The sequence below is a fragment of the Centruroides vittatus genome, unplaced genomic scaffold (assembly GCF_030686945.1).
Source record: "Centruroides vittatus isolate TY-2023 unplaced genomic scaffold, ASM3068694v2 scaffold_752, whole genome shotgun sequence".
Taxonomy (NCBI): Eukaryota; Metazoa; Arthropoda; class Arachnida; order Scorpiones; family Buthidae; genus Centruroides; species Centruroides vittatus.
The window spans coordinates 1,847,933-1,874,840 of record NW_027122716.1 but is presented as its reverse complement, the minus strand read 5'-3'; the positions used below and the strand labels follow the sequence as shown (position 1 = coordinate 1,874,840).

At 28.4% G+C, this 26,908-nt stretch overlaps 1 protein-coding gene across 4 annotated transcripts in view; it reads right to left on the bottom strand.

Moving 5' to 3' along the window:
• Rcd1 (Reduction in Cnn dots 1) overlaps nt 1-26,908 on the bottom strand; it is a 42,925-nt gene that overhangs the window by 3,878 nt on the left and 12,139 nt on the right. For 3 of the 4 annotated variants that reach the window (XM_067287930.1, XM_067287928.1, XM_067287931.1), the window contains exons 2-11: nt 26,519-26,742; nt 24,051-24,209; nt 21,631-21,805; nt 15,455-15,556; nt 15,045-15,173; nt 11,790-12,008; nt 7,314-7,385; nt 4,400-4,474; nt 3,265-3,486; nt 2,733-2,933 (exon numbers count right to left, since the gene is read on the bottom strand). In XM_067287930.1, the coding sequence (XP_067144031.1) occupies nt 2,733-2,933; nt 3,265-3,486; nt 4,400-4,474; nt 7,314-7,385; nt 11,790-12,008; nt 15,045-15,173; nt 15,455-15,556; nt 21,631-21,805; nt 24,051-24,209; nt 26,519-26,742 (1,578 nt within the window). The remainder of the gene's footprint in view (nt 1-2,732; nt 2,934-3,264; nt 3,487-4,399; nt 4,475-7,313; nt 7,386-11,789; nt 12,009-15,044; nt 15,174-15,454; nt 15,557-21,630; nt 21,806-24,050; nt 24,210-26,518; nt 26,743-26,908) is intronic. The other variant, XM_067287929.1, reaches the window with a different exon arrangement.

Sequence of the window (26,908 nt, the reverse complement as noted above, 5' to 3'; positions counted from 1 at the left end):
ATAAACATTGCCAAGTGTCCGTGTATCTAAACCTTATGGAGTTTATGAATCAAAAAAAATATGTATATATATAGGAACTTTTGATGCAAACTAGAAGTCATGTTATTTCAATTCAAAAATTTTCCCGAAATGAGTTAGATGGATGACCAGCATAACTATTGCTAACAGGAAAAGTATGATATATAGGGGCAAGACACTACTAATTTGATGTGGAAAGAATATATTTTAAATTAAATAAATTTTAAAAATTGCAGCCCAGCATTGTGACAATGTTGTAATAATTTAATATAAAAAATTTAATTGAAGATTTTTTACCAATAAATTACTTTATACTGAATTTCAGATTAATTATTACGAAAAAGTTTCCATCACTGGCATTCAGATGGCATTAGTTAAAGTGAATGTTTAGACCTGTTTCAATGTGTTTGTATTTTATGTCTCTTTCAATCAACCTAAATGAAAATTATTGCATGAAACTCATTACTGTTAACATAAACACATATTTAACATCTTTTGAAAAATAGAAACTGATAAAATGCATATTTGCCACTTTATGCTCTGTTTAATCAGTGCAGAACTGCAGCAAAAGCCACCAAATTAATTTGTAAAACTTAAACTTTTAGCTATAGAATCCTCACTATATGTTGAAAATTTAAAGCTGGTGATTTTATGGGAGATGAGTTCAGATGATTCAGGATTACTGCAAGATTTGACCCAATCAAGGGTAGAATTTACGAAATTATTAAAGGTTAACTAGAGTATTCTCATTCAAGAAATTACATGACACAAGAAAAATACAAAAGGAAGGAAAATGGGTCCATATGTAAGGTCTGAGAGCACCGATGTCAGCCAAATCATAATTTGTTTTTCACTGCTCAAGTGACACAAACAAAAGTTCTTTTTACATCAAATTGTGACTGGAGATGAAAAATGGATTTACTACAATAATCCAAACTGTAGAAAGTCATGGTGAACCTTTCAAGGCAAAATGGAACATCCACAGTACCAAGATACTCTTTTGGTGCTTTATTATGAGCTATTACAACCAGGCCAAACCATCACTGCAGAACACTACATCTGACAATTGGGGCATATGAATGAAAAAATTGATGGAAAAAGCAACTGTATTTTGCAACTAGACAAAAAAAGAATTATCGTGAAGGAGAATAACCAAAGCCCTTGTAGAACATAAAAAACTTGAAGGACTTTCCATTGCAGTTTCATTACACACCAATCACTCTCTCCAGATGTGGTCCCTTTGGAACACCACCACTTGTTTCATTTAATGCAGTATACCTGTCCAGTAGTTTTGAAATTCTGAGAAACAACAACGAGTCAATAAAATCATATGCTCTACAAGCAGACACTTTTATCTTAGTATCCATCTTTTGTCTAAAAGGTGGCAGATAACATTTTCTACTATTTCAATTAAAAAAATGTTTAATCATGAGATACTAATAATAGAAGCTGTCTCTAAAACAATGGAAACTTTAGATTTAATGGAAAGTAGACTATAAAAATGCCTCTATGTTGCCTAAATATAAATTAAGTGGAAAAAAATAAAGTGGTGTACCTCTAAAAAATACATTAACATAAAAATCAGTATGTAAAGCATTTCTAGTGTTACATTTTCAATTAGTTAAATCATAACAGAGACAGGAAAGTAATAAATTTATCAAAGGGAAAGCATGATCAGTCAAAAATGATCACCCAAGATTTTTACATTTTTGGACCTTGAAATATTAAGAAATGCAAAAAATATTCAGGGGAAGGACACGATTTTGTTCACCCTCTTTTAAGCTCAACAACTGCTGTGCTTTTTCTTGAAAATTTCTGAAATTTTGCAAGGACCTTTGTGTATTAGGAGATTAACTACCAAAATTTAATAGCATCAATGCTCAAGGGAATGGGAGATGAAATATGACACATGACATCCTTTAAATAGGGTCGAACTTAATGACAATTTTACTCATTATTAGCATTTACAATTTTTAAAAAATCAATCTCTACCCTCAAAATTATATTTTTAATTATTATAAAATGACAAAAAGCTTAAAGTCTTTAATAATAAAATATCATAAAAGATATCACCACATTCAGTTTTAAATCTTGCTAGGAAAGTTAAGCAACTCATTGCTGAATTTTTTTACAATGTTATATTAACCTTTTATAATATGACCTTTTTATAAAATCAATCCCTACCCTCAAAATTAAGCTTAAGTTCCATCTTTTAAGCAGTCTATCTTAAACAAAACACACAAAAAAAATTTGCTTTATACAATGGAACTTTTCAGTTCTATTATATATAGACATTGTATTGAAAAAGTTCCATTTAATCTAAATTGTAAAAATTATCTAAAATTAAAGAATTAATGTAATATTTTCATTAATTCAATTCTTGGTTATAAATTGCATCATTCAAAAACTGCAATTGATAAAGTTTAAAATATAAATACCGGAATCCCTTAAGTTATAACCCTTGATCTTAATTTGAAATAATTTTCACTTTCAATTTGGATTTCTTAATTTAGTAGAATTATAAAACTTTAATTAAATTAATATAAAAATAATGAGACTAATTCCATGTGATTCATTTTTAATACTAAGCTAAAAAATATTTTAAGCTCAATACATCATCTCAATACCAAATAGAATGTGTGTAGGCATAAGCATTGTGTAAAACTTATCATAAAAATGAAATGAAACAGTAATAATAAAATATTTACTTATACCTGTCTTCCACTAGAAATTCTTGGTTTCCGTTTAGAAACCGGGGATAAATCAGCCATTTCTATGTCTTTAGATGATTTTCTTTTCTTCTTTTTGGTTTCATTTTCTAAAGCATTATTTGATTTTCTTGAATGAGGTGAAAATGAAACAGGAGTGGATGGTGGTTGTGTTAATACTGATTCTAAGTAATCCCCAATTTCATCCTAAATTTAAAAAAATTGTTAATTTAAATTTTATTTTGATGACTGAATTTATTAGCAGTACAATTAATTATGTTTGTTTATAATTCTAATCTTTTAATCATTTTATCATTTTAAAAAAATTAAAATCCCTATTGTATTACTTAATACCATACACTGCATGTTCATTACATTTTAAGAGTAAAAATAAATTTATTCAGTATGTAAATGTAAAGTATAGTATAAAAAGTATAGTTTATAAATTATAATTTTATATAATAAAATTTGCAAATTAAATATTATGTTTTAATATTTTCAAATACTTATTACTATAATTCACAAAATAAGATAATACCAGTAAACATCTATCCACCATAACTTGTGTAATTCCTTCTAATTTCTTTTTTATTTGTGATATTCTTAATGCATCATCAGCACCTCCTACCACAACCAATCCACTTTCTGCTCTCATATGCTCTCGAAAATCTTCAATATCATCTATCATACACATATTTGAATTTTGACCAATTACAAATAAGGAAGGCGTCGTACTATCTAATAAAGGATCGTCTAAATCCTGTAAGTATTTTAAGTAAATAAATGTAATAATTTTATTCTGCAATATTATAAAATAAATATAATAAATATAAATGTTTAAGTAAATCATTTGATAAAATTAGTTAAACTAATCTCAGATTCCTAATTTGAGATAAAATGGAAATAATAATATAATAAACTAATTTAAAATTCTGTCAAATTTTATATTTCCTAGATCAAAGCATATTGGAAAAAAAATACAATGTTAATATTATAGAAAATGTAGTTACTGTTCTGATAAGTGAAATCTAAAAATTTTCTTTAAGATATAAAATATCTTAAAATGAAAATATTCTTGCTTTAAACTAAAAATGATGACAGTAATTTTCTATATTTTCTCCACTTAAGGTAAATAAAGATATCAAAGAAAAAGTACATCCCTCAACATTTTAGTGATAAAATGTTGAGGGATATCATTAGATTAAATGCAAAATAATTTTACTTTGAATTAAGAAATGGAAAATTTAATTTGAGATTGTATTTATATTCAAAATAACTTCTGTCGAAACTAACATCTCAAATACTATAGTAGAGATAACAGACTTATCACACTGCTACTGATAACATCAAAACGACATTTTTATCATTAGAATGCAACTTTATTACTGGTATGCATTTTGGTATACAAGACCCTCGTCGGCCATACATAAAAATATAGAGATATCTGTTGTAGAACAAATTATGCAGAGAAATTGTCAATTTGTCTGCATTCTAATGATAGAAGTGTCATTTTGATATTGTCAGTAGCAGTGTGATAAGTCTGTTATCCCTACTATAGTATTTGAGACATTAGTTTCAACAATTTTTGAGACAAAAAGCCTTTTTATTATAAATACAGTCATTTATTTGAATTAATATTAAAATATCTCAACATAAATATTGCTGTTACTTACACCACGAGGACCATTAATTCCAGTTAATGGAAATCCAAGACAAACTACAGCAGTAACACTTTCCACTAATGCAACCTAAAAAATATATTATTAAATAAAATTATTTAGCAAATGATTTGGTTATGTAAACATAACATTTATAATATGATATTTGACATGCAATGCATATACAGGATGTTCACTTAAACATCTATCCAGGGGCAAGAAAGATCTTTCCAGCATTGATTAGGTTAGGTTATGACCTCTGCAAACACAAATACACTGGCTATTATGTCACCTTGACAAGTATCCATTTTCTTGCTATTTGCAACTAGCATAACATGCAGATGGTGCCACACAGCAATTTGGGTGATACAGCACAATGTTAAAGTTACAGATGACAAACCATAACTCCTTAGCACATTTTATGGACTGACAAGGTACTGTTTTCTTGGAATGGAGTAGATTTTATGGACTCCATTCCAAGAAAACAGTGTCTCATCAGTCCATAAAATGCATCACTGGGCAGAGCATGCTCCACAATTCATGCAACATTTACGATACCAAGTGTATTTTACTCTAAATGTCTGATGTGGAATTTTGGGTGAGCAGCTTTTTGATTCATATTCATTAACAGCACATTGAATAGTGATTGATACATGGACATCCTCATCATAATGAACAAATGGCTTGATTTTCCATTGGCACAACTACAACAGGTTTGATACCAATATGATAGCACACTACCTTATTCACAGAACACATTTATCAGCGACTCAGAGTGATTTGGCAACTGCTGGATAGGACACACAATCCTGTTCCATGGCCATCTTATTCTCCAGACAACCCCTCTGGATTTTTTCCTTTGGGACTGCCTACAAGAATTAGTATATGATATGTACCCAACAGCACTGTGTGATGTTGGTGATCTTGTGGAAAGTATAAAAGATGCCCATGAAATGCTGACACCAATAATAGTGTGTGTCATCTGTCTTGCCACACTTATCAGGGGTGGCAAATCTGTGGCACATAAATTGAAATTGCATGATATTCAAGATGATTTCTTCTTATTTGTCTTTTTCAATAAGCTTTTTTACATTAATTCTAATTAAAACATATTCTTTTAATTTCTTTAAATATTGTTATTTGAAGTTTAAAACTTCAAATAACAATATGTTTATAATATGGGGGTGTGGACTCAAAAAAGTTTGCTATCCCTGGTCTATATTTTTGTACTGCTGCTGAAGGCAGTTTTTTTTAACATATTCTCTAACAAAATAAAACTCACTTTTCATATCAATTTCTACAATGACAGTAAAAGATAAAGACGACAGAGGTTATTTGTATGTCATGCTAAACTGTCTTAAATGATTTCCTAATTTTAGCACTGGAAACATGCACCACATGTATACACTTGTTAAATGTTGGAAAGATCCCTCTTGCCATTGGATAGATAGATGTTCAGGTGAATATCTTATGTACAGCATGCTTTAAAAAGATTTGACACTACCAGTTTATTACTGTATAAAATATTACTGTGTATAATAGTGGTGATCACCAAAGAATAGAACAGCTATCAAACTTTCACAAGATAAATGTGTGGGCATTTTTCTTTGTGGAGGACATCAATGAAATGACATGGCTGATGCCTCAGTCTACAACTCTCCCTCTTTCAATTTTCTCCAGAAAAATGAATTGAATGTGCTGGAAACAATGACCAACTTTCCTACATTTTCACCAGATCTCATACTTTGTGAGATCTGACAGCCAATGTAGGAGAGTGATTCCTTTGAGATATATGAAAGGCTTGTATTTATACTACCACTACTCCATGATTTCAATGAACTGAAGAATTGAATAAGTGAGGCATTAGCTACTGTCACATGGAATATGGTGCTGCAAGTTTGGGAAAAACTAAATTATTAGTTGGATGTCTGCCTTGTGACTAGTGGTGCACATGTAAAATCATTGTAATGACTGCAAAAAAACTGAGTTTTTCTTTCATGTAGTGTAAGTTTCATATTGCCAATATCTGTAGTTGTCCAAATGTAAATTTTTGAGAAGTGCAAAATCTTTTTAAAAAACATATTGAATATACATAAATAATTTAAAATTTTAAAGGATAAGTGTTAATTATCAGAAGTTAAAGATTTTTTTATTAAGAAAAATTCTTTATAAATTGAAATTATTAAAATGATATATGGAATATTGGTAATAATTAAAACTCTAGAATAGTCTTCAGATAATACTAATTAACAATCTGAATGAAGCAAAATGTGACAGACATGTAAAAGATGACATCAAGTAGAGAAACAAAAAGAATATAAGTTCTGTTACCATTAGGTTTTGTATATTTCAAAAATAACAGGTATGAAGTACAATTAATGGTTATTAATGTAATCATGAAATGCAAAAAGCATTTCAAAATAGTAGACTTCTCATGATACAGAAACAGCAACAACTTTTTGCTAAATTAAATTTAATGTTAATGCACAGTTTTTTTTTTGTACAAATCACAAACTACTTTTTGAATTGTAGCAAATCTGTCCTGCTAATATAATCATAAATTTCATATAGTTGCTGCATTTTTCCATAATAATTGCAATTTGATTTATACTAAAAAAGAAGTATGGTGAGAAATAAAAATTTTTTTCTTACTTGTAATTATTGAAATGAATTTCATTTTATTCTTATCTTTTAAAAGCAGTTAACTTCCTTGCAACTACATTTTATTATATTCATACACAAAGTATTGCTAATAGTTTATAAATTCTGTTAGTTTTGATAGCATAACTATTCCTCATTGTCTTAATATTTTCTTAAATACAAAATATTTTAAAAGTTTTACTATGAAAAGCTTGAAAACATATTTTCTTATAAAATTATTCTAAAGCAATGAATTTTAGATCTTAAATTCAAGAATATGTTCACTTACATGGCAAGCTATTAAAGCTCCAATTGTCCAGCCTATTAATACAATTGGTCGATTTGGAAAATGACTCTTCAGCTAAAAGTTCAAAAAATTAATATTAATTTACAATATTTTATGCACATTTCAATCACCAATTATTATATCTATAACCATTATCATAAAATTCTTAGCGTGTATACATAAAATAAAATCACTAAGAAATTTTTTTTTCAATTTAAAAGCAACAACATTATTTCTTAAGATACAAAATCTTAACAAATGATATTGATTGCATTTAAATTACTTTCTTGCTATAAACATCTATATTTAAAAATCTCAAAAAATGAAAAAATATCTTTCCATATATATTGCTATTTGGTGATTTTAACTCCAGGATTGCACAGATAATAGATACAGAATACAAAGGGCCAAATAATCTGATTCACTTTAACCGAGAATCAAAACAAAAAGCACAACAGATTGGGACTTCAATTAATAAAAAATACTCAACAATCACTATTAAAAATTTTAAACGGAAGAATAAAAAATGATTATCCATCTGAATTCACTTGTGTTGCTAATATTGGAAGTTTGGTAATAGACCTAACAATGTGTTCTGAATTGCTGTCTGACCTATGTATAGAAATTCAAGTACTAAATTGTGACCTATCTGATCATTTTTCAGTCAAGACTGTCTTTGAAGTGGCAAATATCCAAGTAAATAATAGAGAAGTTCAACCTTATCAAAAAATAATGACTATCTGAATTTTCAAATGCAAATTAGTGAAAAAATTAAAAATTTGTCTAAAATTATACCAGGAAATGGACTAGAGTTATATTCCCAATTGGAAAATCTAATAAAAAAAATTCATTCATATATAAAAGATTAATAATATAAAAACCAATAATTTTAAAGAAACTTTGGTATGACTTTACTCGCTATATCTCTAAATTAAAGAAAAATAAAGCCTTAAAGAAGTTTAGGAATATGTCAAACAAACAAATCTTATAAACTACAAGAAACTTAAAACAATGTATCATAATTTGTTAAAATCTAAGAAAATAAAATATTTTAAAAATCTAGATCATCAGTTAATGTTAAATTAAGATAATACTCTGTTTTGTCAACAGTATGAAAATTACGTAAACAGGATACTGAGAATCAATCGCAAATTGACTTTTTAACCTGGTCACTCTATTATAAAAGAATAACTGCTATAACTAATATAAAGTCGCTAAATCTGGTAATTACCTATGATGAATTGGAGGCATCAATCAACAAAATGAAAACAAAATTGTCACCAGGTAGTGATCTAATTACAGTTAAATTCTTAAAATTACTACCATCATCAGGAAAACAAGTATTGCTTGAACTATTCAATTCATTCTACAACTCAGCAAACTTTCCAGAATCTTGGAATACAGTAAAACTGCTAATGATCTATAAAAAAGGAGACAGAAAAGATCCCGGAAACTATCACCTATAGCATTATTACCAACATTACGAAAATGCTTTACTTCTATACCGGCACTACGATTTCAACGATGGATTGCGGAACTTAACTTAAACTCGAAATTTCAATTCACATTTATAAAAACAAAAGAAACAGAATTGGCCTTATTCTTCTTATTGTCAATAATACAAATTTACTTACTAAAAAAACATAGAAAAATATATTCAGCTTTTATCGATATATCAAAAGCTTTCGATTCAGTTCCTGTCCAAACTTTGATAAATAAATTGAAAATCTGTGGCTCTGGAAAAAACTAAATTCTCAGATTCAATTGTGCAATTATTTTCAATATATAGAATTAACATTATTCATGGTAACCAAATATTCCCAGATTTAAACATAAACCGTGGATTACTACAAGGAGAACTGCTATCACCATATTTGTTTAATTTTTATATAAATGATATGGATAAACTATTTCTACTCGATACTGAAGGAATTCAAATTTCTGGAAGAATTTACTACTATATATTATTTTCAGATGATCTAGTAGTACTTGCACCAACAAAATCACCTTGCAACAGAAAATAAATATAGTAAACAATTATCTGAATTCTGTTTTTAACGATCAATATCTCTAAATCCAAAATCATTATATTTAGAAATAATGTTAAACTTCCAAAACAAGAAAAATCATTCTATTTAAATAATCAATCTTAGTAAATGAAATAAAATATTTAGGCATATCATTCAACTGGAATTGCAATTTTCAATCACACTTGAAGAACCTATCTACAAAAATAAATACTTGAATAGATAATGTTATCTATTTATGCGCAACTTTAAAAATTACAAATATAAAACTACAGATGAAACTATTTAACCTTTTGATCATCCCTTCAATATACTATGTAAGCCCTATATCAGCACTAGATTTATTATACGATTTAGAAAAATTCCACGTTATTTACTTACGAAAACTATATAAAATAAAAAAAACTGTTCCAGGGTATGCAATTCGATAATAAAATGGATATAGTTGGAATCTATTTGTTTTTGCTCGAATTGAGCAGAAACAAGTAGATTCCAACTATATCTGTTTTATTTAAAGAGACTAAATTTTATTATAGATTAAAAAGTACTATCAAACAAAGATAACATAAGATTCTTACATCAAATAATGCTAAATCAAAATAATAACTCAGATAACAATAAAAATCTATGGCAATATAAATTTAATAAATTATTACAATCTTTTAGTGTATCAAACAGATTATTTGATAATTCAGAAACAGATTGGCAATATGGCTACTCATTAATGATCCAATCAGCATTTTCTCAATCAATAATAATGGATAAAAACTTATTAAATCATTCAGTATACCATCCATGGTACATCAACATTCTAAATATCCCGTCTACTTCGAATATCATAACCGCTAATATCAGTATGAATATAAAAAGATTATTAATCCAATTAAGACTCAATAAATATTCATTGTTTATTAATAATACTTATTTGCATTTTATCAAAGACAGGTGTTATTGGTGCGACTTAAGCAACTATTCTTTGAACCATTTACTAAGAGAGTGTGAAGGACTAAATAAATACAATCAAATATATGAAATTAAAGAACTAATATCTACAAAACAAAGTCAAGACTTTAGAACTAAACTAAACAATCTTATATTAAATCAAATGTATAGAATTAATGGTTTTTTTTAATCAAATCGCTAAAGAATTAAAAAATATATTAAAAATTAATTGAAGTAAAATATTATTTACTAATTAGATTACTTAAAGTAAAATATTTAAAAATAAACTAATGACAAAATGTACTACTAAATGATTATTGTAATGTTACTTGTGATCTTTAAGAAAATGTACGTACATTGAATGATTGTCATGTAACAAATGTATACTAATAAATTACTGGAAAAATAACCCCCCATAACAAGGCTTAGTCTAAATACAAATAAAATATTTATTATTAAAAAAAAAAAAAAACTATTAAATATACCAGAAGATGGTGCCAAATGTCTACTTATACGCCAAATTACTTGGAATTTAATTAGTAATTAGTAGCATTAATATAACTTGTTGTAATCCAGCAATCATTTAGCTTTAGTTATGTTAATTTAAGACGTACTTATCTATTTAGATATTTAACACTTTCCAGATGGGGGTAAGTCTTTGCATGTGCCTCTACAGACTTATTATTTTTTTAAAATAATAAATACTATGGGTTCTTTGGGGTTTTTGTCATAATATTTTGGGATTTGTTACTTTGTACTTTTATTAACAGGAAACAATTAACAAAATAATCATTAAGCAGACAAAATGTTTTTAAACACAAAGATATTTTTTGAATTAAATAAAATGTCCTAATATATATATGATTCCATGTGGCTTGTGGCTCTTTAAAAAAAGATTTGAGAATCAAACATTTTTGGTAGTCAGGAACATTTTTTAGTCAGGTTCCCAAGTTTTAGTTTAATAATAAAAATAAAAGAACTAAAATTATGCCTGTAGTCAGGATCATTTTCAGAGTTATTCATATGAATAGTTCTCAATTTTTGCATTTGAATATTCCCACATTACTTGGAATAACTTTAGATTAAACCCAGTAATAAAAAGTTTCTCCTGTATTTAATAAAAGTGATTTTACTATTAAAATGAACGTAACTATATGACATATATTAAAATCTTTAAACTGTACCAATAAATTTAAAAAAATTTTTAACCTGTCAAAGCTGAAGAAAAAATTTTGTACTATGTAATCCCAGTTTACACAATTTTATTGAATATACAAAATTTCAAACTAATTTATTAGTTTGAAATTTTGTATATTCAATAAACTCTAGTCCTAATGTTTATTAGGACTAGAGATATATTCTGTGTCCAGAAAGATTGTTCCAAGCTTATAACTTTGCATTTAACTGAAAGTTTGTAGAAAATGCAATAATTGAAATTTCTTATGTCAAAGACAAATGTGATTTGTTTAATGAAATATAATCATTAAAATACTATAATAGTTTATATTACCTCAAGAATTTTAGTGCGAACAGCACCTATGATATGTTCTAGACATTGATTAACAGACATTCCACTTCCTCCATTTGCAGCATGGTATGTTACTGGTACAACTTTTCCCAAAGCAGAAAGCTGAGTTTGCCAAAATCTCATGCGTCTAGAATGACTGACAGATGGTTGACTTGGTCCACTTGGTATAAGGACTAGTAAAGGTGCACATGACAATTTTTTCTATTCAATAAAATTTAATTAAAAATATTAGTAAAATCAAGTCTAGTTAAATTTTAAAATTATCAAAATATTCTGTGTTTTGTATTATCAAAAACATTAAAAGACAAGTAAAACAGCAAAGCCGTATTTGGGACAAGACTATGTCTCGGAGACTCACTACTAAGAGGAATCACTTTGATGCTCAAGCGGATCTTGTTCTCATTCTCCAATCTTCTTTGGTATCGCTGGTTTTGAGCGCAATCGTTCAAACTTTGCTGGCCACAACCACAAGGTCGTCCACGATGCATTTTTGGTAAAATTAACCTATCCAAGTATACCCTATGGTAGGGTATGGAATCGCCTAGGCAAGCGGTTTCCGCCCTGTTTTACTATAACGAACTTTCGTAACGGAAGAACTGTTAGGAGGACCGTTGAGTTTTAAGTCGACGATAGACGGACGATTGGCTGGCGGAAAGTGACCGTTGGCCAGATGTTGTAGAAACATTTGAATTTGATTGGCGGAAGATTTAAACGCCGACCGCTATATAAGCAACAGTTTTGGCGGGAACAGAAGATCAGATCAGATTGGATCGGAATCGTCGTTATTGAAGTGCTAACTATCTCTCTCGTTGGATGTTACGGAAATCTGGAGAAAGTGAACTCCAGTGGATTATTACGAACTTGTTCCTGACTTGGAGGTGTTGTTAATTATAAGTCTGTTGGTTGAAAGTCGTAAGGAGTTTTTCCGACAAGCTTGTACGAATAGAGTCGGTTGTCGTGTGGATTAGTGTTTGTGCATAATTAATTGTAATGCTACTTTGTATCATTTTGTACATTTGTATTATAAATATAAACTTGGTGTTTCGTCAAACCGACTTGAGTGGTTATTTTGAACATTACTCCTATCCAATGTCGAAATTTCTTTCCTTGCGTGATGGCCAGGGTTGAATTTTTGTTGATGCGTAACAAAAATTTCCCGTTTTTGAAAAAAATAAACGTGGCTATTGTATTGTCTGAAATTATTTTTTTATTTTGCACAAACAATATACAGTTTAACCTGATTACAACATCATTGGATGTAACAACAATCCTAATATAATGTCTTTAGTGGCGTGGCTAAAATCTGTACTTGGCACATTCTACCTTATCCACGATGTCCCCATTGACCTCGATCATGTGTTCTGTGTCTTTTGTTCTGCCAATAAAAATTAACTGAGAAACTGATAATTTATTTAATTTGTATCAGCTACGCGATATTTACAATAGTGTCGAGATATAATATAAATCCAAGATTAACACGGCTGTCAAATCGAAAGGTTAACTAAATGAAGTAAAAAGATATTTCTCCTTGTTAAGAGTTTAGGAGCAAAGTGAGGTCAAAGGGTGAAGGTCACGTGGTGGCACCCTGTGCCCTACAGGTCAAATTTTTATTTGTCCTACGATTTTACTATACTAGATAATGTTAAAAAAACCCACTTGTAACGACATAAAACCGTTTTAACATCATATTTGAAGCACTCCCAAATTTACAAAATTAGATTACAAATTTTATTTAACATAGAAGATACTACGTGTTCAGTCCTAAGGTCAGAGTTCACTTCTTAGAATGACTGTGGGTGGTACTCTCTCCACCTGACTTCGGTGGGTGAGGTGCCTGTTTTGCCTGTTTGTAGAAGAGGGTCGCCATTTTGTATTTTATTTTGACTCGGTTCTCGATCCCCTGACTACCTACAAGTCTGGATATTTTTATGCGCAAATGATTTGGGCACCTAATACTCTGTGCCAAATATCAACTCTTGACATGTACTCCTTTATACCTCTAAGCTGGTAACAAAAACGGCAGTACGATTTTATAAACAAGACATAGTCTTGTCAATAAATAATGTAAGAAAAACTTTAGAAATATTGAAATAAGAGTGATTTTCATTTTTCAAGAGTGCATTCACACTAACATTAAAAATAGATCCTAATTATCACATTCATGCAGTAGAGTAAGTTTTATTATAACAACCTAGCAATCTATGTTATGCATACGCTTAAATTTTCTGTAGAACAGTTAGTATAATGTAGAATATTTTTTATATTTTTGTTTATTATTATTATTAAAAACAATATTTTTAAGTTATCAACTCAATCTATAAAACTTTATATTCATAAAAAATAAATTACAGTAGAGCATCGATTATCTGACTCAATTCGGGACTGGGGTTGGTCAGATAACCGAAAAGTATAAAAAAATGCATTATTAGTATAGTATATTAGTATATCCCATGTAATTAGTATATCGCTATTAACCTACTTCGCATTGAATTTTCATTGATGTTAAGCCTAACAAAATTTTTTTTAAAATAATAATCGTCACTATTGTATCGTTAAAAATTATTTCTTTATTTTGCACAAAATAAATACAAAAATAAAGAAAAAAATAGAAAATTAACCACTCAGCAGTGAGGGATGTATATATATATGTCGAGGGCGATCGCGTGGCAGTGATGAGGGACGTATATATCCGCTAAATTCTTTTGGGGGTATCGTCAAAAACTACCACAAAAAAAAAAAAATTCACATAAAAAATGAATTATGTAACAAAAAGACTTTTCTTTACTAGACATAACTGTTTCGGAAAAAGATTTTGCAATGAGAAAAATCACATGTAAAAATACTTTAAAAATTTTCCAGGTATATTCTCCATTACTAAGGGATAGCACCATACCTGACCTCCCACTGCTGAAAGGTTAAGCCTGGTTTAAATACTGGCCTCCCTTTCATGGTTGAGCCAGTGCTGCCAGCTAAAACATGCAAACATCTAACAAAAATAATATTAAAGTAGCCAAGACATAGCCAAATATTGTAGCGCCACATCACTAGCGGACATTCAAATTTGCCGACTACAATGCAGTCAGTTAACCGATGTGACAGTTGATCGGGGGTCGGATAATCGATGCTCTACTGTAATAATTTATCAATTAATTCTTATGGAATAATATGATCAGTTACATTTGAATCTTTCATTTGCCACATGGCAGTAAGCTATAAAATTAAATAATTAAAACTTACAGGTTTATGCTGATTTAAAAGTGAAGCTACAGGATCCCATGGACGTTTAAGTAGTAAATTTAATGCTTCGTTATTTCCTGCTTTACTTGATGGTGGCATTGTCAGCAATTTATCAATTAAAGTAGGGATCTAAAATTAAATTTTAGATATTTAAGTATAATAAAAATGTTTTTTTTTTTAAATCTAAAAATTACATTGTTTTTAATTATTGCATTGTTAATATAAATATTTTTGAATATCAAATTATATATGAAATACTGTATGTTTTATGACAATATTTTGTTTGTAATTTAACTTATTAATTTAAAAAAAATTGTTTTATGCAGTTAAAAGTTAAATCTGTCTAAATTTAAATAATTGACATTTGTCATTATATTTGAATGATTAGCAAATAGATAGATTAAATATACCTTTGACTTTAATGTCTGCAATACATCAAGATAAGCTGTTAAATATGAAAAGCTTAGGTTTTCTAAAAATATTTGATGTAACCACTGTAAGAGTTTCATATCCTAAACAAAAAGAAAATTAAATTGTTAAAATTTTTAAACGTTTTTAAAAAGTATTATATGAAATTAAAATGATATTAATACCCAGAATGATATAAAAAATAGCCATTAAAAATATTTTCAAATTTTACAAAAAACTGTTTTAAATAATCTGTTTTAAAAACATTTATAAACTTTGTGTGAGAATCTGGACTAGATGGGAAATTTTATTCAACAAAAAAAATGTTTATATGATTTTTTCCAATGCTTAATAAAGATTGGAAGATGTGATTGTATCTTTCCTTGGACTCACTTCCATTCAAAGGTAACACATCTTCCAAATGTGTCAACAGGAACCAAAATTCGTCTATTGGACATGGAACTTTACATTACCAAAGACAGACATGAGAATAAAAAGGAGAAGACCCCAAATAAACGCAAAAAATCAAAAATGCAATTTGCTGTTTCCAGAGTTCATCACTCATCTCTCTTGGGACTCAGATACATCGCCCATCTTGCCGATTACCACCTAGATTGATCACCTTGGATTCAACACCCAACTACCTAAACTTTCATCCCATCAACATATCATAAAGTGATCCACATCAATCCTCTGGATGTTCAAGGTACCTGGCACTCTACGGACCAGATGTCCTCCGAACTACCTATTCACAGGTATCCTTGACATTAATGTCTCCAACAAGGAATTGACCTCCTCGGCTAGTTAAATACTCAAGGTATTCATCAGCATGCAATCGAATGTAAACTCTCTCTCTCATGGTTATGGACCTGCTACAATAGTCCTAATAACTCTATATTGAAATCCCAAATAACCTCCTATATATGTATAATCCTGTGTATATACAGGTATTCATTGATGTTAACCCTGTAGTTGAGTGCACTTCTTTCGGACGTGCTGTCTTTCAGACCTCTTACATCCCGAATCTGACCACTCACACATGAAACAAAGCATAACTGCCATAACAATTTCTATGTCCCTACAGACACAGTAATGTCAGTCCTGATGTGGCATCTCAATGTGGTGCTGACCCTGCAGTCACAATTGATATTTATTATATGTTTCACATATAAATTTTAAGCAAGAATTTGCTATTATTATTGTGTTGGTGGAGAGTACCCTATGCATCACATATACCAATGCTTAATGCTATGCTAGACCAAAGTCAAGACATATACAGTATGTAAACATAACATTTGTTTTCAGTAGTTGAGTATATATTTGTGTTTAAGAATTTCCTGACTTTATGACATGCTTAGTATAGCAGCCTTCTGTAGTGTGATGCTGCTTTGAAGCCCTAATGTTTCAAGACTTTTATGTAATGTACAGTACAGATGTAAGTGGTATGATTACTGTACACTATCCATTCTCCACAGATGCTTTATTTTATGGATGATTTCAGAGTATTTACTAATTTTACTTTTCCAGCTGTTATACATAACAGAGGGAAAGTATGGTGATCAGTCAAAAAATGACCCGCCCCAAAAAATGAAACATCAAGAAATGAAAAAATTGGGTTTTTTTTCTGTATGTGTGGATGTTAGTGTGTTTTACAATTTTTTTTATAAAACTCATCCCTACCCTTAAAATTAAGTGTTTTTACCATTTCATAATAATTAAAGATATAAAAAGTTCTTTTAACACAATATTGTAAACAGATAACTTTTCCAACAACATTTGGTGGTGCTAAGCAACTGCTGGTTTATTTTTAGTGTATTTATTTTGTATGTTGAATATTTGGAACATCTGTGTCTATAATGTATATGATTTTCTTTTGTTTGTCAATAAATGTGATGCTTGGTCTGTTGTGATGAATTGTTTTGTATGTGATTATGGCTCAGTCAGAAAATTTTCTGTGCTGTTTTCCATGACTGTCAGAGTTGTGAATTTCAGTGTGATTCCTGAGTTTGTAGTAGTTTGTGTTTGTGTGTAAGCATTTGATACATTATTATATTTGCTATTTGATTGTGTCAACGTTAGTAGTAAGTTTGTATTAAAAGCTTGCAACCCAATGTTGTGTGTTATATAGTCTTGTGGATCATGCCTTTCCTGTAAGTGTTGTCTATAAGTATTGTGTCCTTTATGATATTCTTTCTGTTGTTTCTTGTACTTTTTTTTTATCATCATCATTATTATTATAACCAAGCAGTCTACATACTTCTGTCAAATTTCTGTTAAATAATACAAAAAGTATCTGCATGACATGGTTTCAATAAATTCTTCACTACAGGTCCTTATTGTTTGAAAAAATAATTAAGGAATAAAGGCGTAAAATGACTAAAATATAAATATTATACACTAACAAGGGAACTGTCGGAGTGTCATCTAATAGATTTTAATAAAATTTAGTTAATAATTACATTAAAAGTATACGAACTCTATGACAAATTTCTAGTATTCACTAAAAGTGTTAATCAGAGTTATTAGCAATCAAATGTTGTGCTATTTTATAGTACTTAAACACAAATATGCAAATTTTTAGAAGTGAAAGGGTCGCGGAGGAAAACGGTAATATTACATTTAGAATAAATTCTGGGATTTTCGAAAATGGGAGAAGAATTAATAAAATTTAGTTTAATCACGTTAAAAGTATACAAACTCTATATTAAATTTGTAATGTTTACTAAAAGTGTTAATCAGGATTAATAGCAATCAAATGTCGTACTATTTTATAGTAGTTTAACACAAATATGAAAATTTTTAGTAGTGAAAGGGTTGCGGAGGAAGATATGGTAATACCTCGACTTTCGTTGACTTTGGTTTTCGTCGATTTTTTGCAAAAAATTTGCCTCGGATTTCGTCGGCGTGCCACATGATCTCGTTGCTAATTTTGCGAAAACAAAGAGCGACCCACGCATTTTTCTGCTCACAAGTCCTCGTGGCGGTGTTTTTTGTTGTACGAGCATTACTCCGCGCGTCTAGCCAAACAATTCCATTGCTTCTATTCTTTTTAGTTCCATCGTGGGATCAAAAAGTTTTTAGAGCCAGTAGCCCTCGAATAAGGCCAGGAACACGATCGAGTTGAAGGAAATCATTACAAAATACGTGACTGGCATTAAGATTGCTGAAATCGGTCACATGTACTGTACGGGAAGTCGGCATCCACGATAAGTTTCGTTGTGGCGAAAAAGGAAGCAAAAAGGAGGCTAATGTAGCGAAAGGCGTAAATGTGCTAATGAAACAGAGCCGCAAACAATTGAAGAGGCCGAACAGTTATTATTAATTTCAATCAATCAAAAACAGTTAGATGGCGATTCTGTTTCGGAGACCATTGTATTAGTTTTTTATACTCATTTTATATTAATTTCTTAATTTTTTTAGTATTAAACACTACGAAAACAGAGGTATCACTGTATTACATTTACAGAGTAGAAGAAGGAAATAACTCAAATAAATATTATAAAAGATTAGATATATATACTAGTTTAACAATGAAATTTAATATAAAAGTATTGATAGAATAAATATAAAGAAAACAATCGAAACGTAATAAATAAATACATTTTAATAGATATATTTAAAAGTTATTATATTCACAAATTATTAGATGGGCAACTATTTACATGATATTTTTCAACAAAGCAAAATAAGCAAAGAATCTGTTGGCATCGTGCACATTTAACAAATCGAAGATTTTCGCAATTACTCTCGACACAATTTAAACTGTCAGTGTTTAAAAAAGAAAAACAAACTTGTTTTACATTTAAGAATTGACACTTTTCATTTATGAGTCCAGAAGCGAACCATGCATGTTTAATCAAATTATTAAATATTGGCGCAGATAATTGATGATGGAGAATCGAATGTAATTTTATAATGCCATTTCTAGTTGTCCAAAACAATTTCATCGAAGAATCATTACAGAATAATTGTATAGCATTTAAAATTTCTTTAGCTAAAAGTTTTAATTGTCTATGAAATCCGACATCTAAAGGTTGGCATATAGACGTACACTTTGGTGGAATAATTAATATTTCGCATGAATTTTGATTTGTAGATGTTTGAAATACTGTATTATAAATATTAATATTTGTTTGTCCACTCCACGAGTCAATTATTAATAAAGAGTTTTCTGTTATATTTGGAGATAATACGTCTTTTACATAGTTTGTAATAATTGCTGTAGATAATTTGCCAGATGAGCTAGCTGTAACAGTTACGTTTGGGGCATTGAACAGCGATGCTTGAACTCTACGTCCAAAGGTTCCACGAGCCTCTTGTAAGCAAATAAATACATTACCTACAACTTGTCCGTTAGCATTAATTAAATATTGAACAGTGTAGGAATGCGTAACTTTATTACTTGGAGAATGTGCAAATCCAATAGTATTTTTTTCTCCTTTATATGAAAGTGTTCTTGGTGAAATCATTTCGTATGAAAAACCACACTGATCCGTATTGAATATGAAGTTACGCGAATAAGATGGCAATAAATTTTTTACTGTTGTTTGAAATTGCGCAGCTTTTACTAAAATATCCTTTTCGTTCACTATTTCTGTTTTATTTACAAGTTTTGTAATCTTTCGAGATACTAATCTATATTCTTTTTTAAATTTTGCAACCCAAGAATCACTAGCTGTAAACTTAATTGAACTATTCAGTTGAAGAAATTTCTGTAATGCCCATATTTTTAATTGATTTCCTTTAACAATTTTATAGCTGCCTCGAGCTTCGTCAAACATTTGTTTAGTATGTTCTTTAATGATTTTTAACGTTTCAATTCTATGCTTTCGAGATTTAAATTGTTTTTCCCATTTATATAAATCACTAAAACGTTTTAATTCTTTAGCTCCTTTCCGCTGTAATGTGTGTAATTTCCATTTTGGGTGTTTCTTATGCAAGTTAAGAATTTCTTCTTTTCATTTTGTTGAGATTATATTCTTATCGAATTTTTCATCATCTGAATATCTCGATTCACAGTCAGTGTCTGCGTTATCAATTTCTTTCTCTAGAAGCAGACGTGTTATTTTATTATCTGAAATAGGCCTATCTATAATCAAATTATTATTTTCCATCTGACAAAACTCTTCGTCATCTCTACTTACATAACTACTTAAAATATCGCTAAATGCATTAAAAAGCAGTTTGGCTACCTGTTTATCAACGTCTGAAATATTAGGCCTACAAATATTTTCTATAGGCCAAACATTATCACAAAACGTTTAAATTCTGCTATAATGTTTTGAATATTTACATTTAATTCTCCCATTTTCGAAAACTAGAATTCATTCATAAATGTAATAGCGCTGTGTTCCTCCGCGACCGTTTCACTACTAAAAATTTGCATATTTATGTTAACACTTTTAGTAAACATTACAAATTTAATATAGAGTTTGTATATTTTTAACGTAATTAAACTAAATTTTATTAATTCTTCTCCCATTTTCGAAAATCCCAGAATTTATTCTAAATGTAATATTGCCGTCTTCCTCCGCGACCCTTTCACTTCTAAAAATTTGCATATTTGTGTTTAAGTACTATAAAATAGTACGACATTTGATTGCTAATAACTCTGATTAACACTTTTAGTGAACACTAGAAATTTGTCATAGAGTTTGTATACTTTTACCGTAATTATTAACTAAATTTTATTAAAATCTATTAGATGACACTCCGACAGTTCCCTTGTAAGTATGTTTCTCTAAATTATTTTTGGATAATATATGCAGATATACCATGACAATTTGCATAATCTTGTAAAATCAAAAATAATCATTCTAAGCTATACTTTTATTTGAACTACTGCTCTATATGGTATAGTGACCTTTATTCTAACAGAAAGAAATGCATTAAAGAATTGTTCTGCTAGACTTCTGCAGAATCAGCTTTGTCACTACTAACTATTTTCATTTATCAATACTAATGCTATTTTCTTTATAATATAAAATAAATACTAAGTGGTAAGTTTTTAAACTTTGTTTGATACAAAATTATTTCCAATTAAGATCATTCAGTTATTGATTTATACTTATTTAAAGACATCAGGACTTTTAAATTATTTGTAAATATAACATGACAAAAAATAATATAAATGCAACAATATGAATGTAATGAACATAAAATTAGTAATATTACATACCCAGTTAAAAGATGAAAACACATGCCTCATACGTCTTGCAGTTTTATCAACTGCTATTCTACGTAAAACAGGTTCATGCTGATTACTTTCATATGCAAGTCTTGCTAATCTATCAGCATGAAGAATTTTCACTATTTTGTTGAAAAGACGATTTTGTGAAGTAGTCCATCCATTCCTATTTAATAACATTAATTTTAAAATCATAAACAATAGTTTACATATATATTTTTAATTAAAATTTTTCAAAATAGTATTTCAGCAACATTTTGCAATTTGTATCATTATAATTACCTTTTCTATTTTTAAAAACTTGTTTTAACTTTATATTATTATTAATTATAAAATTAATTTAATGTACAGAAAAGTGAAATAAATAAAACATGACTGTTCAAAAATGCATAAGACATTCACACAATAAAACTAATTTCTGTAATGAGGAAAATGCTTTAGTTTTTCATAATCATTAGGGGAATTCATGACAAAAGCCATCAGCTTAATGGAAAGCTGCCTTGGAGTAATAATTAGAAATTAAAAATACAACAACATTGTTGATGGATTTTGAAAAACTTACAGAAATGGCATCAAATAGTTCTTCTAAAAGACAATAATGCCATCAATAAAATGTCCAATAAAGATAAAACGAGAATTCTGATGTTTGCAGTTGACAATACAAAAAAGTTTTGTTTCTTCAAACTTCTAAAGCATCAAACATCAGATTTAAATACTTCGGATCTGCATTTAAATTTTCATAATATGTAGAAATATCTAAGATTAACCATTCATTATTATTTTTTTTTTTTCTACATAACTATCTGAAAATTGATCATTCAATAATCTTATTGCATTGTTATTATCTGGTTCATATGTGTATTCACAATTAATGGTTTTTGTATAATTAAGCTCTTTTAAAAGTGAGTAATGCTTTCATCATGAATACCACCCATAATCTAATTACGTGAATTCTAACATTAACATTAAGAAGAGGGCTTTCCTATTTCCCAAATTTTTCATTTTTGGGAAACTGAAAATCAAAATATTAATATCCAGAATTCCAAGAGCAAGAAAATTTGGCATAGTTTAAAGATAAAACAATTATACAAATAAAAGAAGATATATTAAAGATCTCTAAAAGTAAAATTAATGCTTTGTAGCCTATTCCAGCAACAAGTTTTTATTTATCAAACATTTTTCTGCTATCTTAGCAGTCATCATAAGTATCGAACAAACATGTAACAGAATTCTTTTAAAATATGTTTCAATGCTTTTAAGTGTTCCAAACACTTGCTGGGTACTATGCCAGACTAGAGTCAAGGCATAGTAACCAAATCAAGACAATAAATAAGTGTGTCAGTGTATATGTCTGTATTCAGAAATTTCCTAATTATTATTAATTAAGAAATTCCTGAATACAGACACACATTCAACAAATTTTGTGGTGAATTATCATAATGTTTTTGTATTTTATGCTTGCTTTATTATTATTTTATTTTTTTTTTGTATTTATAAATTTATGTTATTTGTTATTTATCATAGATTCATGTTTGAAACACTGTTAAGAACATTGAAATTTACATTTTAAAAGAATTCTATTATATGTATGTTCGATACTTATGATGACTACTAAGAGAGCCAAAAAATTTTTGATAAATAAAAACTTCTTGCTGGAATAGGCTATGACTCTTAAACTGGAGTTATGTGTAAAATTAAAGAAGTTTATTAATGATCTCTAAAAGTTTCTAAGCCATTTATTTAGTCACGAACAACAAAACAGAAAAAATTATAACTCTTGTAGTTACATTCATAGATAGAACAAATAAACTTAATAAAATATAGTTCCTATTAAGCATAAAACTGCTTAGGACAACCTATCACACAGGAACTTTGGCCCAATAGTAACTGGAGTCTGTTGTTAAATGCTAGCACTTTATGATAAAAGAAAGTGAATTACCTAAGGAAGAAAATTTCTCCTATTTTTTGATGTATTATATTTACCAGAAACTGAAGAAAGTAAAATTCACATCCGTAACAAAATTTGATTGTAAATAAGAAAAAGCTTCTCAAAGAACAACGAACTACTTGTGTTTAAATATCAAAATTTTGAAAAAGTGCAATAATTTTCAAACATAAAAATAATATTTTTCAAGTGAACAATCTTTATAAAAAACAACTTATAAAAAACTTTACAAAATTAACAAAAAATCATCTTTTATAAACATATAAAGAGAATTTGAAATAAAAATGCTTCAAAAATTAAAAAAGAAAAAATTTCATTTGCCTGATGATGATGAACATAAGTTCTTTGAAAGCATTAGCAAAAATAAAAACCTTAATGCTGCACTCAGTGTATATATTTACTTTAAATGAAATTAAAAGTTTTTTATAATAAAAAGAGAGTTTCTATACATTTAAAATCTATTTACCTTTTAATCCTTTCTTCCCAATCATCTGATGTATCGTCTGAACGAATAAAACTAATATGCCGTTCACATTCATTCATGAGATTCCGATTTTTTGTTGTATCATATGGTGGAATATGTTTAATAGGAATAGCATCAATACCAACTGTTGTATCTTGATCACTAAAAATAAATATAATAATAAGAAAATTAAATTTATAATTTTTTTATTCTAAAGCAAAACTAAAATAAATATTACAAACTTTGAAAAATAGACATATTTAAAAAAACACCTTTTCTGAATTATCAAAATATTGATTGATTTCATAAAAACAAAAAAATTCAGTTTAATTGTGTTCAGTTTAATACTCATTTCAAGATGGTAGTAGTTATATCAACTTCATAAAATACAATTTAATTAATGAAATTTATCATTTATATTTTATTTTTCTTAAAAATTAAATTCAATTGGTTATAAATCAGTTGCAAGGTGAAATTTGATTTGTTCTAATTAATATACAGCCATCTAAACATTCTATCAAGGTTCATGCTGCAGTAAACAATGTTACTTAGTATCCATTACAACATCCAATTAAATAATACCTATTCACAAAACACATTTATAATAAATTTGAAAGTCATACTAGTAAAATATATAGTATCATTACAATATTTTTATTACTTTACTACATATGAAAGAAAACACAACGCATATACAATTTCTAATAGGAATTTCTAAACAAGTTAACTATTGTTTATGACTGTATTCTTTAATGACTATTAAGTGTTTTAGCAAGGTAACTAGAATTTGTAAGATTTAGTACCATGCTAAAAAAAACATAGATTGATAGGTACGTAAGTTTTTTTGCAGCATTTTACTGCCATTTAGGAAAATTGATTAAACTTAATTGAATAGACATTTTTTTTAATAGGTGAAAGAAATTCCTACTCATAAAAAGAAGTAAGAATTTCTCCCATAAAAAAAAAACTTCCTAATATCCAAATTCCTGATATTGAAATTGTTTAGAGAATGTTTACATGGGGTTCCTACCTCATATAAGCATTCTGTAAACAATGTGTAAAGAAAAGAATGTATATATAAATTAAAAATTTTAAGAAAAAATATTTAACATCTTATATATAAAAATTAATTTATTAAACTATTCATATTCAAACTTGCATGTTAATAATAAAATTATTGTATATTATTATAAGTATTAAAATTATAAACACATTTCAGTTACCATAATTTTCTGCAGATAATTTTTTTTGTCAGAAGATCTCAAAATATTGACATTTGCAAAATACATGGAGGATTAAACCTGACATGATTACAATACTTTCTGGTTGGTTGGTTGAATTTGGGGTTTTGTGGCACAAGGGCCCAGTTAGGCCAGAGTGCCAGGTCTATCCCATTACATACAATACTTTCTCATGTTACGTTATAATAGCCAGAAAAATGAAAATTATATTTTATTCAAACTTATGCTTAGAAAAAATTTTTATCAGTATGAAATCAAATACAGCAGCATCTCAGTATTTGAACTGCTCTGAACTAGAATAATTTAATATTTGATCACAAGTTAAGAAAAAAAATCTGTACTTGACTGAACAAACGTGACCTGCTAGCACAAATTTTTGATTAATAACAAATATTTTTATTTTAACTTTAATTTTGTCACTTATAAAAAGTTCTCTATGATAAAAATGAGTAACTAATTTAAAAATAAAATAAAACCCTAGAGTTATCTACTCTCATCAGACAAAATTATATTTGACTCAGTTGCTTTTTCCCTTAATACATGCAAAACCCAATCATCCTGTTTTGCAACCATTTTAAGTCAAAGCATTTCAACAATACATATCTAACATAATTAATTTGTAAACTTTGCAACAAATCTTAATGTCAATTTTTAACAATTTATTCCTGCCATTTTTCTTTGTTGATAGTTTTTGAGCACTCTTCTATCATGTATCATTTAGTTAAAAATTTCCAGAATTTCCAGAACAAAACTTTTAAAACAACATTTGACACATTCAAAGTTTAAGACCATCTTCCTCATACACATTTTGAATCTTTTTACAGTTTGCACAGTGTTATATTCTTTCCAAAGCTCGAAGCATAATATGTATTTTATCTGCAGCTATTTTGACTTCATTTTATTTAAACAAAACATGAAGTAAAAAGTTTAAAATAAGCTTCTAAACAAAGAATACAATCTCACATTAGCAATAATGTGTTAAATTTCACAACTGTTATAATGAAATTCAAGTAAAAAATTTGTTTATAATATATTTTTGGGGTCTGGAAAAGATTAATCTAAATTACGTTATTCCTTACAGGAAAAGTTCATTTGGTATGCAAGCATATTAGCACTCAACAGCCTTCTGGAATAAATTAAGTTCAAGTACTAAAATATTACTGTACAGTACATGAAAAAAATTAAGACTAATAATTTTGTTTACTAGTTTATAAACATTCAAAATCTTACTTCAATGGTTCCACTTGATAGCGAGGTATTCCCTTCATAAACAGCATACGAGCAGGTTTTGCATGACTTGCATCAGGATGAGCATTCCATGGTTTTGCATAACAATGATCTAACATTACAATATCAGGATCTTTTTCCTGGCCAGATAACTGATGCAAAAACTGTTCGGTTGGATTGGACTTAGATGACTCATGTTGATTGGACTGAGAATGCTGTCCCAACTGCTAAATATAAAAAAAAAATTGTAATTGCTTTTTTATTAAGATTATTTCTCATAAAAAATAAAATGCTTGCAATAATTAATAACATACTTGCAGGATATTTTAATGGATTTGCATAATTGTTTTTATAAAAAAAATTTTGTTTGCTGACATGTAAGATGATACAGTG